This window comes from Sander lucioperca, chromosome 4, assembly GCF_008315115.2.
Source record: "Sander lucioperca isolate FBNREF2018 chromosome 4, SLUC_FBN_1.2, whole genome shotgun sequence".
In the NCBI taxonomy this organism is placed as follows: Eukaryota; Metazoa; Chordata; class Actinopteri; order Perciformes; family Percidae; genus Sander; species Sander lucioperca.
The window spans coordinates 21,439,076-21,452,354 of NC_050176.1; the positions used below are offsets into that span (position 1 = coordinate 21,439,076).

Below are 13,279 nucleotides of genomic sequence, written 5' to 3' on the forward strand. Positions count from 1 at the left end.
ATCATGAAAGCATCTAATGAAACAACCACATGTGACATTTCCACCAGTCAGATCCAGATTTGAGTTTCTACCTGTTTTGACGATGGTTCCATTGTCCATGAGGACGACCATGTCGGCCTTGTCGACAAACTCTATGCGGTGTGTGCAAAGGATTCTGGTCTTCCCCCTGAGGAGCTCCATGATGCATCTCTTCATGAGGTGTTCGGCCACATCGGTATCAACCGCTGCCAGCGGATCATCGAGGAGGTAGATGTCTTTGTCCTGCAAAAAAAATAATAAGGAGAGAGTTGCACCACACGATACACCTGCTGATTGTACTATGTTCTTCTGGTTTCATTGTTGTAAACTATAAGGCATAAGGATATCAGGTCCGATGAGTCAGTGATCTCCTTTAAAGGTACACTGTGTAGGACTTTCCTCTCATCTAGCGGTGAAATTGTAGTTTGCATTCAAACGAATATTGCTCTCTAGTGCCTCGCTTTTTCAAATGCGTGTTGCAACTACGGTAGCCGTTATGGACCAAGAAGCTACGACAACATGTCTTCCAATTTTCGCATTTTTTTTGGCGACGAGGATTCCTTCTCCTGTGGCTCGGCATAAGTATGATCCTCCATTATGAACTAAAGGGCAGTTGCAGGTTTTCACATTTGCCGGGGCGGTGACAAGCGCCTCTCACTGATCTCCTTCTCCGTCTCAGCTGGTTTCAGTCACGTGACGCTGGCTCTGATCGAAAACGCGTTGTGGATTAGCTAGACAGGTCCCTCTACGTCCCTCTCAGCCATTATAGTTTTTCAACATGGCGGAACGACATTGGAAGCCTCCTTGGACTTGCCCGTCCGATGTAAATACAGATAAGAAATTCTTCGCTTACGAGGATAAGTCAGATCATTGGCAGAGGTCATTTTACACCAATGAGGACATATTTATGAATGAAGACATTGATTTTAGCTAATAAAATACTTCAAACACTACACAGTGTACCTTTAAGTCCCTTCTTAAAACAAACTTTTATCGGAGAGCTTTTCCTGATTTTATATAATAAGATTATTTTTGGGGCATTTTAGGCCTTTATTTGTATAGGACATCTAAAGACATGAAGGGAGAGGGATGGGGTGGGAAACGTCATGCAGCAAAGGGCCGCAGGTCGGAGTACACCTCTATATATGGGCGCGTGTTCTACAAGGTGAGCTACCCAGGCGCCCTTCCTGATTTTATTTGAGCTTGAACTAGTGCTGCTCGATTATGGGGAAAAAAATCACCATAATTATTATTATATGTTTTACATAACAGTAATGGTTTCATTCAGTGACAAGACTTAGTGTCCTACATGTAGACAGTACAGCTAACGTATGGGTTAACGGACAGGCCTCTCAAACCACCAACTTAACTTCTTCTAATAAAAGATGGATCTAATCAAATCTAAAACATCTGTAGCAGTGCATGTGTATCTGTTTTTTAACATTTAAAAAAAATATATATATATATATCAATCCATGCAACAGAAATCAATTCATATTAATATCACATTTAGAGGAACAACGATTGATGGATTAGTTAACTATTTTGATAATCGATTAATTGGTTTGAGTCATTTTGTGTCAGGTGTAAACCTTGCATGTCCAAAACTGTTGTTTTTTAGGAAATGAAAAAAAGGCTAATTTGAATATTTCGTTGAGCTATTTCCCTCAGACGAAATTAGAGCTGGAAAGATTAATCAATTAATGGATTAGTTGTCAACTATGTGCAAATAATTGTATTCTGTTTTTATTTACACTTAACACAACGTCCCAACTTCATTGGAATTGGGGTTTGTAAATTAAAATGTTAATTTCTCTGATTCCAGCTTCTTAAATGTGAATACCTTCTAGTTTCTTCTCTCCTCTGTGACAGTAAACTGAATATCTTTGAGTTGTGGACAAAACAAGACATTTGAGGACGTCATCTTGGGCTTTTTGGGAAACACTGATCGACAGTTTTCACCATTTTATAGACCAAACAATTAATCCATTAATCCAGAAAATAATCGACAGATTGATCAACGATGAAAATAATCTTCAGCCCTAGCAACATTCTGAAGTGCTTTTATCCTTGTTGTCTGCAGACGAACACGTGTTTGCATGTCTCTCTGAGCTGAAGGCAGATGGCCGGTGTGTGCAGAGGACTGACCATGTAAACAGCTCTGGCGAGGACTAGTCGAGCCTTCTGTCCTCCGCTCAGGGTCACTCCGTTCTCTCCCACTTCTGTCTTGTCACCATTTGGCAAAACCTGAAGACACATTTTAGAACAAGTTAATTATAAATGTTGAATAATCACATGCGCTGTATACAAAGCACACTTATCTCTAACTGTGTACAGTTGAAAAGCTGAAATTTATCAGGCTAATCTATTTGCTTTGGCCTGACATTAGCTTATGAGAAAGGCTCAATGAGTGTCCAAACTGATACAAATTCCTCCTCTGGGGTCAATGCAAAACGCTCTGGGTTGTTTGCATTTCTTTAAACCAATCACAATCCTCTTGGGCGGCGCTAAGCTCCGGAGGCAGCACCGAGAAAGGTCTCGGGAAGGAACTTGTTTTGGTGGCCACATACAATATTAAATGACGTTAACTGTTCACACAATAAATTAACGTGAGCTATTTAAATTAGCCGGATACATGGTTAAACCTCATTAGCTCTTACCAGTGTATCACCGTGTGTACTTCGTCCACAGCAACCCCAGCAATCTGTCCCAAAACGTCCCAGTTAGACAGTAAATGCCGTAAACATATTCTTTGTAAATCTTTACAATCATTCCTGAAAGAACCAAGCAGGACTTCTATGTTGCACGATCCAAATATTCTTTAAAACTTGCCATTTTCAGCGCGTAGCTTGCTAGCTCAAAGTTTGTTGTTGTTTCCCGTAGCGAAGGGATTTTGAGAACGGCAACACACAGAGAGAGGAAGGTGGGGGACAAAGTCTGACCTGGCTTCATCCTGGAAATGTTCTTCCGTTAAACCAGACTACACTGTGAATAACCCAAAGAATCAATAAGACACAGTAGGTAGTAATACCAGGGACGTCGGACTGGGGGGAAAAAGGGGACTGAGTACCCAGGGCCCTCATGTGAGGAGGGCCCAAAAAGATGCTAGAATGAATAGCTGTGGATGCGGGGAGGGGCCCATAGAAAATGCCGTTCTACAGGGCCCAGAATGTTGTGCTACGCCCCTGAGTAATACACAATCAAGAAAAGACATAAAGGGTAAAGTAATCGTACGTTGAGGTCGTCTGAGAGAGCGCAGGCCTGTATCACAGCCTGGTAGAAGACGGGATCGTAGTCTTTGCCAAACAAGATGTTGTCCCGTACTGATGCATGCTGGATCCACGGCTCCTGAGACGCCAGACCGAAGCCGGCCTCTCTGCCTGCGACATACACCACTCCACTCCTCCTGCACAGACAGTAGGAAGACTGGTGAATCTCAGATGTTCTTATGCACATAACATAAGTTATTCAATCTCACCTGAGCACAACAGCAAAGAGCGTTGTGACTTTTGTGACTCAAAACACTGTTCGAAGACCTAAAAGTGTTTTTTTTTCTTCCTATCTATTAAAGTAGCTTCTATGAAGGACAGAAAAGTCTAGTTCTAGAGTTGGGATGAAAAGTATCATCTAATGTCGTGAAAGTGTAGAAAAAAAACATACAAGAACACGTATACATAAATTACATACTTGTTAATTAATTTGTAAAGTTGTATGGCACTCACTAACCCTCGAGTTACAATTCCTTTTCTATCTCTGGTAGAAAATATGATCTCGAAAACTCCACAATGCAAGCAAACCTTATGAATCATCATTCAATGTAACCATGTCCACTGGAATATTTCAAGTGATGTTTCAGAGGAAATGGAGTAACGGACGTTCATTGATATGAAATATTTGCGCACTATGGTTTTAAGTAAAAGTGCAATAAAAAGTCCTTCATTCAAAAGCTGACTTTTCATGGTGTCAGAAAAACAGCCCTGTTTTCAGCTTTGTGACGATGCATTTTCCAGCTGATCCAAGATGCTTTTTAAGGACTTTATTTAGCTTGAGAAGTAGGAGAATTGTCTCAACACGTGAAGGAACACTTCATCCTTCAGTTTATCACGAGCATTCGACACATCTGGAGATACAGTACATGTTTTTTTACTGGACAGGAAAAGGATGAATGTAGTGTAAGTGAAATGTACCTGTTGAGTTCTCCAGTGAGAGCAGCCAGTAAGGAACTCTTCCCACAGCCGACCTTCCCCACCACAACAACCAGAGAGCCCTAAACCAGACAGACGTCAACACTTTACGTTAAAGCTCTTAACCTGCCACACACTGACGGCAAGATTCAACATTAAAGTGCTCATATTATGCTTTTTTGGCTTTTTTCCCTTTCCTTTGTGTTATATATCTTTTTGTTCACGTTATAGGTTTACAAAGTGAAAAAGCCCAAAGTCCACCCCAAAGGAACTTACCATCTCCAACAGAAAACACTGTTCACAAACTGCTCCAAACAGCTCTATTGTAGTCCAGCCTTTACTTCAGAGACAAACGTGGTCACTTTGGAACACACGTTACCCAGCTGCTAGCATGGCACTCCCTCATACTCTGCTTCTGACTGGCTAGTAGTCCTTACCTAGCTACTGTCAGGGAACGCCCTCATACTCTGCTCCTGACTGGCTAGTAGTCCTTACCTAGGTACTGTCAGGGAACGCCCTCATACTCTGCTTCTGACTGGCTAGTAGTCCTTACCTAGGTACTGTCAGGGCACGCCCTCATACTCTGCTTCTGACTGGCTAGTAGTCCTTACCTAGGTACTGTCAGGGCACGCCCTCATACTCTGCTTCTGACTGGCTAGTAGTCCTTACCTAGGTACTGCGCATGTGCGACTCCCAACAAAGATGTTACAGCAGTGAGAGGTCTCACTCTGTAGCTAAAACAGAGAGCTCAACACACAGGGTGAAAAGAGGAGCTGCAGCAATGTGCAGTACAACAAAAATATGGTGTTAGTTGGTGTTTTGAAAATTAAACCATGTAAACCTATTCTGGTACAACCTCTAAATACAATTATGAACCTGAAAATGAGCATAATATGAGCACTTTAAAAACTTTCACTAAAGAAATAGATCTTTAATTCAAACCTGCATTACATTTTATCCAGGTGACCAATCATTTTATTTGACTTCAGTTATGTTAAAGACACACCACTGAATTTTAGATTCAAGCTTTCATTCGACAAAAAAGTTATTATACAAAGAACTGCAGCTCAATTAAGTTTCCTTAAAAAGTATTTTGGGAAAGAAAAGAAGAAGTTGTATAAATACTGTTGTGGGATTGTTTTGTTCCAGTGCCGTCTGAGCACATTTGTATTTTTGATTCTCTTTTAACCACATGTATGTTTCTAGGGCTTTCTTTTTTAGAGGAAATTTGATTTTAATTAGACTTTTAAATCCCCTCCTCCGCACTGGTTTAGCTGGGGGCGCTGAACCACGAACAGACAACACAAAGGCAGTAAAGTAATTCACATATTTTATATGAGTTAACAGACGGTTTGTACCTTGGTGATGTGGAGAGTGAGACCGTGCAGCAGCAGACTCCCTTCAGCGGCTCCAGTTTCAGTTTCTCCCTCTTTCTTCTGGTTGGGACCGTCGGGCCCCTGCCAGGAAAATGTCCCCTGGCTCAACAGGATCGACGTCTGACTGTCCTCAGGAGACACTAGGACAGATAGGGAAATAAATATTATTATTTATAATAGGGGTGGGAATCACAGGGTACCTCGCGATACAATACCGATAATATCACGATACAGCAATGCTGCGATAATCAATATATTGCTACAATCCTATAATGATGTATCACGATATTGGTCTAACTATCAACACAAAATGCCCGTGAAATGGTTAAGTGCAGGTTTTCTCTCTTTATTCACTGCAAATTGTTAGAAAACAGCACAATTCTGCAGCACAAGTTTTTCAGTCTGTAAATTAAAATTACAGAGCTATTGAGCAACCATGCATTTAGACTTTGGACTTAAACGTGGCTGGGGCATCTGTTATTTTCCTCAAACTGCTGTCCGCCATCCGGTTGAAAACCTCTTCCTCTTCGGCTAGTTAACTTATGTTCGAGCTTCCCTCATTCATGTGTTGAGCGTAGGCCTGTCACGATAACAAATTTTGCTGGACAATAAACTGTCCCATGAAATTATTGCGATAAACGATAATATTGTCGTTCATTCATCAAGTGCTCCCACACTGCAGCTGTCGCGTTTGGCTTTGAAACCAATTCCATCTTTTTTTCTTTTTTATTCCTCCAACTTTCAACTAGCATTTTCTCTGGCTATACTCCTCACGCAGCTCTTTTGCTGCACTCTGTGGTAGGCTACGCCAGGAGTCCCGCCTCCCCACACAGAGACCACAAGTGACTGACATGAGGGTTCACTCCTCGTTACGCTAAGGAACCGAGAGGGGTCACCGATGCACCGGAGTGGTCATCCAGTCTCTTTGGTAGAGAGAGAGAGAGAGAGAGAGAGAGACGAGAAAAACAAACAAGCATGCAAATGGAAATTATCGCGTCCGGAAAAATGATCGAGCTCATTTTTATTTATCATGCGATTAATTGATTTATTGCAGGCCTAGTTGAGCGCCACCTCGAGGAGCCAGGAAGTAGGGATGCTGGGAGCAGGGAAATCTTTTCAGAGCAGGACAACGATATAAATGCCGTATAAATATTTTGTCCCACCCCTTATTTATAATGATATATAATTATAATAACATTTATTAACCTTTGAAAGGCCAGTCAATTTAAGTGTTTTGTACAAGAAACTAATCAGGATTCAGTGATCAGCTGTGCATTTGCTGAGGTTTCTAACTTACTTACTGGACTTACTTACTTTACACCCCTTTCAAATAATAACATTAACAGTTCTGGTTGTGATGATCCATAAAGTTGTAAATCAAAAGAGCTTAAAATGCTGTGGAACGTCACATATTGTTTTATGTTTCTATACAGTGACTGTTTTCAACAGACCGACCAAAATGGGATTAAATAAATACGACACTATGGCCTGTTTTTTGGTCGTTGATTAACCCCAAAAACACCTACACACAGACTTCAGAGCAGCAGCCTACCGAGGGCGTAGTGCGCCTGCAGATCCTGGTTGGTCAGTTTGAAGAAGCGTTGGATTCGATCCAGAGACACTTTGGCCTCCAGGATGCCGTTGAGCACCCAGGGGAAAGCGTTGAGTGGGATGATCAACATTCCCACCAGAGCCAGCGTGGTGAACACCTGCAGGGGGGAGGAGGGGGTGTAATTTACCACTGAGTCATCACACATACTGCAACCTGCATTAAAAAAAGGCTTCTCGGGCGCCCGGATAGCTCAGTTGGTAGAGCGGGCGACCATATATAGAGGTTTACTCCTCGACGCAGTGGGCCTGGGTTCGACTCCGACCTGCGGCCCTTTGCTGCATGTCATTCCCCCTCTCACCCCTTTCATTTCTTCAGCTGTCCTGTCAATAAAGGCCTAAAAATGGCCAAAAATAATCTTTAAAAAAAAAAAAAAAAAAAAAAAAAAAAAGGCTTCTCATCGAATGTTTTCACAAAAGCGCCGACTCTTTTAGGCTCCCATCAGTCTTTTTGACTGGACCGGCAAATCAATGGAGGCTGTTATGAAGCCTAACTTAAAAATAGTAACATTAGACAAATTTTTTTTGCCTCTTTTTAGGTGACAGGAATGAAAATCCTTAACATTTGTTGTGTTCTGGTTTCAGAATGATGAAGACAGTTGGAGAACAGTTAGATATGAAACAGAATTACTTATTCACTCCTGCTTATCTTCAATGGATAAATTTAAAGGGATGGTTCGGAGTAATTTCACCCTAGGGTCCTTTGCACCATGACTTTGAGCCAAACACCCCCCTCCCAGAAGCTTTTTTCCCTTGGTTGAACATTGAGCGCTATCAGCCGAATGGCTTAGTGCAGGCGCTAATGGAACCAAAAGTGTATCTCGTAAATTACCCCACTAATAATGCCCGGAATGGTACCAAACTTCTACAGTAGTACAAATAGGTTCTGAACTTTTGGTTCCATTAGCGCCTGCACTAAGCCATTCGGCTGATAGCGCTAACTCGCCCAATGTTCGACCAAGGGAAAAAAGCTTCCGGGGGGTTGTTTGACTCGAGGTCATGGTGCAAAGGACCCTAGGGTGAAATTACTTCGAACCATCCCTTTAATTGAAGGAGCTTTGATTAAATGCATTCTTAGCTCTTTGTGTGCAGCAAGCCTTAAAACTACAGCTGTTAAAATAATTCATAATCCCCTCCCAGCTCACCGTTTGCTTCAACACAGTTTTATTTCAAAGCATCTGAAGAAAAAAAAGAAGCTTCCCCACCTTGGCTGCAGTCAGCTGGTTTCCCAGCAGCACGTACGTGACGAAGGTGAGGATGGAGATGACCACGGGGAGAGCAGCCCAGGTGTAAACACACATGGCGTCCAGGTACTTGAGGGCTTTGAGGTGGGACAGCTCTTGTTTACGACAGTCGGAGACCTTCTGCGTAAAATGAGGCTCCCAGTTGTAGAACTTGATGATGCGAATGCCAAAGAGGATCTCCGTCATTAACTGGGACAGAAAAATCACAGATTTAAGAGAACAATCTGAATCTAAACATTCTTCTTGGGTAAATACTGCCGAACTCAATAGTAGGCAGGCAACAGGACACAAAGGGAGAAATGAAATACAACAGCTATCAAACTACTAAATTTAAAGGTGCTCTAAGCGACGTTGGGTGACGTCACTTACTCACTGTTGACGTTTGAAGTATTGTCAAACTAAATGGAGGCTAGCTTTCTCCTCCCTCCTCCTCTTCCTCATCCCGTCCCCTCACCCTCCCTTCCATGCACTAACCCCCCAACCCCCAACCCCAACTCCTTCTTGTTATTGGCTGGAACACTGTTTGTTATGTTTGGTGGTGCAGGTTGGCCAGTTTGTTTTTGTTGCCGTTTGTGGAGCCTGGGCTGTCTACAGAGACCGCGTTTTTTTACAGTGTGTTCAGGGGACAGGCAGCTAGCTATGTTTGCTATCTGTGACAAAAAATGTTGTAGCCTAAAAAACGCGTGACACCGCTTAGAGCACCTTTAAAGATTTTATATATATCATTTCACTAGAAATGAACAATTAACTATAAATTAAAAGTATTTTAAGCTTTAAAAAAAACAACAAAATGTATCCTAAATGAATGCACTTCCACTTCTTTTTTATATACAGTATATCATATCTTGACTGTTGGGCAGAAACCTTGTTTCTCCATATTTTCTTCCATATTTTTTTCATAAATCAATGGTATTGGTCAGCCTTTACGTCTGTGGGTTTAACAAATATTTAAACAGGGATTAGGCGATTTGCTTTAAGGCTGCAACTAATGATTATTTTCATTTTCGATTAATCTGTTGATTACTTTCTCCATTAATGGATTAGTTGTTTGGTCTATAAAATGGTGAAAAATGTCGATGAGTGTTTCCCCAAGTCCAAGATGACCTCCTCAAATGTCTTGTTTTGGCTACAACTCAAAGATATTCAGTTTTACAGAGGAGTAAAGAAACTGGAAAATATTCAAATTTAACAAGCTGGAAACAGAGAATTTAAAATTTTAATTTAATAGTTGACAACTAATCGATTAATGGAATAATCTTTCAAGCTCTAATTTTGTCTGAGGTAAATAGCTCAATGAAATGTTTTCAAATTAGCCTTTTTTCATTTCCTAAAAAACAACGGTTTTGGACATGCAAGGTTTACACCTGACAGCGATGATACAGTATGTGTCATATATCCAAATATGTCGATATAGATTTTTCTGTAATACGTCAAAATATATCATTAATTAATACAATCATTATTATAATTATCATTGCAACCACCATCATGTCCACAACTATTATTACTTTTCGTCCCGCCAGACTTGTAGAAAAAAAAAACGTTCTCACCTTAACGCGGCTGTCCTTGTGCCTGAGCATATGTTGGTTGTTGCTAAGGATACGTGTAGCGAGGAACTTGTTGAAAGGCACCAGCAGCAGAGCCACGCCCAGCCCTCCGAGGAAAGCCACGCCCACCTGCAGGTACAGCAGATAGAGGGTGATAACAAACCGGAAGGGAAGGCTCCACAGCTCGTGGAAACTGCTGCAGAAGTTGACCACGCGGTCGGTGTCCGTGCTCATTAGGTTCACCACCTCTCCCATCGTGGTGCCGGCCAGGCTGCTGCCGCTGACCTGCAGGGCTTTGCCGTAAATGGCCGACACGAGGGCGGCGCGTGCTGACAGCGCCACCTTGGAGACTTCAAAGACGAAGATGTTTTGCAAGAAGGAAGAGAGAAGGGTGGAGGCAAAGAGCCCCAGAGCGCACCAGGCACCCCAGCTCACAGGAGCTTCCCTGTCCTCCATAAAGTTTAGCAGACTGCTAAGGAGCAGGGGCCCTGCGAAGCTCAGCATGTTGACCGCCACCTTCAGCGCACCGAGGACGTAGTAACGCAACCCAAACGCCTTGTGCAGCACCCTGAGCAGTCCTACATCCCCCTCCAGCTCCAGCGGTTCCTCCTGGTAACTCCAGCTGCCGTTCAGGAGGTTCCGGCTGACCGGCCTGGGCCACGGATCCTGTCCGTTACTGACCGCTGCCCCGCGTCGGCAGGCTTCCCAGCACTGGTGGAAGTACCGGCACACCACAGTAGTCCGTAGTTTCCGAGGGAGGTGATAAACATCAGCTGGCCTGTCCAGCTCGCCTCGCTGCCCCCGTCTGAGGAGAGGGTTCAACCACAGGTAGAAGAGCCGAGAGACGCCACCACTCCCGTCCTCGGCCACCATCTCACCTGTTTCCGGTTGGGTGCTCTCTGGGACAAGTGGGGATCCATCCACAGCGTTGATATACAGAGTGTATCTAGCATCAGTGACGCAGGGAAATGCAAATGCCAGAATGTAAACCAGAAGGGGGAGCGTGCGGGCTGAGGCGAGCACAAAACGAGCCAGTTCAAGAGGTTCTGTGAGGTTCAAATATTCCTGATTGTCGCAGTAAATCCACAAGGTGATGGCCACGTTTGGGACAGACAGAAGAACCAGCAGCAGCAGCAGAGGAGGTCCTCTGGTTCTCCTGAAAGCTGTCCTCTGGAGCACCGTGATGGCACCGAAGTGGACCAGCCAGGCCAGGGTGGCACTGCCGTCAGCTAGGACGTCCAGGTACAAGTCCGTCCGCTGGAGGAAGCTCGCCAGGACGACATCTGCGGTGAAGAGCAGCGCGGCCAGCAGAGCCGACACCCACCGGAGTGTCCAACCACAGGGAGGAGACGACCGGAGGAGGTCGCAGCTACAAAGCAGAAATATTATTACTGAAAATACTTAAGATGCGTGATATTTAAAATGATTTTTTTTGTGGCCAATACTGATAAAATAACAGATACCATTATTGTTAAAATACGTAATTTTCAGATTGATAAGTTTAATTTCCCACTCTCTAAACCAAAGTTTAGAGGAACCTCACCATCCCTAGAGTAAAGTATAGATTTAATTATAGTAATCTAACTGGTAATCTAACTAGTATATTTATTTATTTACCAATAACTCCACCAACTGAGCATCCATCCATCCATCCATCCATCCCATACATCCATCCATCCCATCCATCCATCCATCGTCAAGTCGCGGGGGCAGAAGCTCCAGCAGGGGGCCCCAAACTTCCCTTTCCCGAGCCCCATTAGCCAGCTCCGACTGGGGGATCCCGAGGCTTTGCCAGACCGGGGGGATATAATCCCTCCACCTAGTCCTAGGTTTTCCCCGAGGCCTCCTCTCAGCTGGACGGGCCTGGAACACCTCCCTAGGGAGGCGTCCAGGGGGCATCCTTACCAGATGCCCGAACTTGTGTGAATGATATCAGAGAAAAGTCTGTGTTTTATGTTTTGCTGATAGGTATGACTTACCTTGACATGCTGATGTAGCAGGCACTGAAAATAGCCATCCCTGCATGAGGCAAGACTCCGAGGACCAGTTGGTTGAAACAGGGGCTGACGTGTCCATCCTGCCACACGGGGAAAGGATTCTTCTCGTCTGTATGACAGAGACCTGCGACCAGCTCTGCTGGTCCAAAGACCCTCATCCCTCCTCTTACTTGACTGCCATCATTCTAGAAAATATCTAAGGAGCAAAAAACAATGTGAGTTTCTAACTGTAAAGGATGGAGAGAGACAGGATAAGAGATAGCTAATAGACTGCATTGATCCAACAACAGGGAAATCCACTTGTCACAGCAGCTCATTGCAACACCACAAATAACAAAAATACACATAAAATACAAATAGGATAGAAAAATACACAAAGAACAAAATAGGAAATAGAAAAAAGAAGAGAGTAATAACGGTAATATGTACACTATAAACACTTTTTGTATTTACAGGTGGGGAGAATATATATACAGATAAATATACAGATGAACATAAAACTGGCATATTGCACAGGTCACAGTAAGATATTCAGAGTAATAAATACATAACTATAAATAGTGCAGAATATTGGCTGTGTTGAGTGTTGGCTCATGTCTGACTTCTGCTGGAATGAGGGACCTGCAGTAGCGCTTATTCCTGCACTGAGGGTGCTCCTGAAGGAGCTGCTCGGGGAACTCACAGTCTCATGCAGGGGATGAGAAGTGTTCCCCCTTGATTGCATATAAAAGAGATGCTAGTTATGATTTAGGGGAGTGGTGGCCTAGAGGTTAAAGAAGCGAGCTTGGTTCCAGGGAGATCGCCGGTTCAATCCCCAGACCGACAGGATCAAATCTAGGTGGGGAAAGTGAAAAAGCAGTGCTTGTCCCACTGAGGTGCCCTTGAACAAGGCCCTTAACCCCAACCGCTCCAGTGGAGCTGCTCAGTGGCCAGCAGAGCAGACTGTGGTTGTACTGGGCAGCTTCCAGGTATGAATGTGGAACTGTGTGGCAAATGAGAATTTGTTCTCAATCGACTTACCTGGATAAATAAAGGTAAAAAAAAAATGAGAAACCAGATTTGCCGGATGTGCCTGTCTGCCTTTAGAGACCAAGCTGTGAGTTACAGAGCAGATAAAAAGGTGAGAAACTAAATCACCATGTGTAAGTTTGATTATTAAACTTCTACTGACATTTTACTTTTAGTATTGACAAAAATATGTCTGGTCAGATTCATGTTTTGTTTACTTCTTATTTGATTAGAATGATTAGTTTCAAAACTTGGTATATTTTGTTCAGGAACCCTACATTACTATTCAAAAGTCCA

The 13,279-nt window shown here is 43.3% G+C and overlaps 1 protein-coding gene across 6 annotated transcripts in view; it reads right to left on the reverse strand.

Annotated features, from left to right (window-relative positions):
- The window catches only part of abcc10 (ATP-binding cassette, sub-family C (CFTR/MRP), member 10), a 28,717-nt gene that overhangs the window by 14,763 nt on the left and 675 nt on the right, over positions 1–13,279 (reverse strand). For 5 of the 6 annotated variants that reach the window (XM_031299901.2, XM_031299904.2, XM_031299900.2 and 2 more), the window contains 9 exons: positions 11,957–12,170; positions 9,981–11,346; positions 8,392–8,619; positions 7,131–7,287; positions 5,561–5,718; positions 4,206–4,285; positions 3,253–3,424; positions 2,167–2,265; positions 72–261 (listed from right to left, as the gene is read on the reverse strand). In XM_031299901.2, the coding sequence (XP_031155761.1) occupies positions 72–261; positions 2,167–2,265; positions 3,253–3,424; positions 4,206–4,285; positions 5,561–5,718; positions 7,131–7,287; positions 8,392–8,619; positions 9,981–11,346; positions 11,957–12,132 (2,626 nt within the window). In that variant the 5' untranslated portion in view covers positions 12,133–12,170. The remainder of the gene's footprint in view (positions 1–71; positions 262–2,166; positions 2,266–3,252; positions 3,425–4,205; positions 4,286–5,560; positions 5,719–7,130; positions 7,288–8,391; positions 8,620–9,980; positions 11,347–11,956; positions 12,171–13,279) is intronic. The other variant, XM_031299903.2, reaches the window with a different exon arrangement.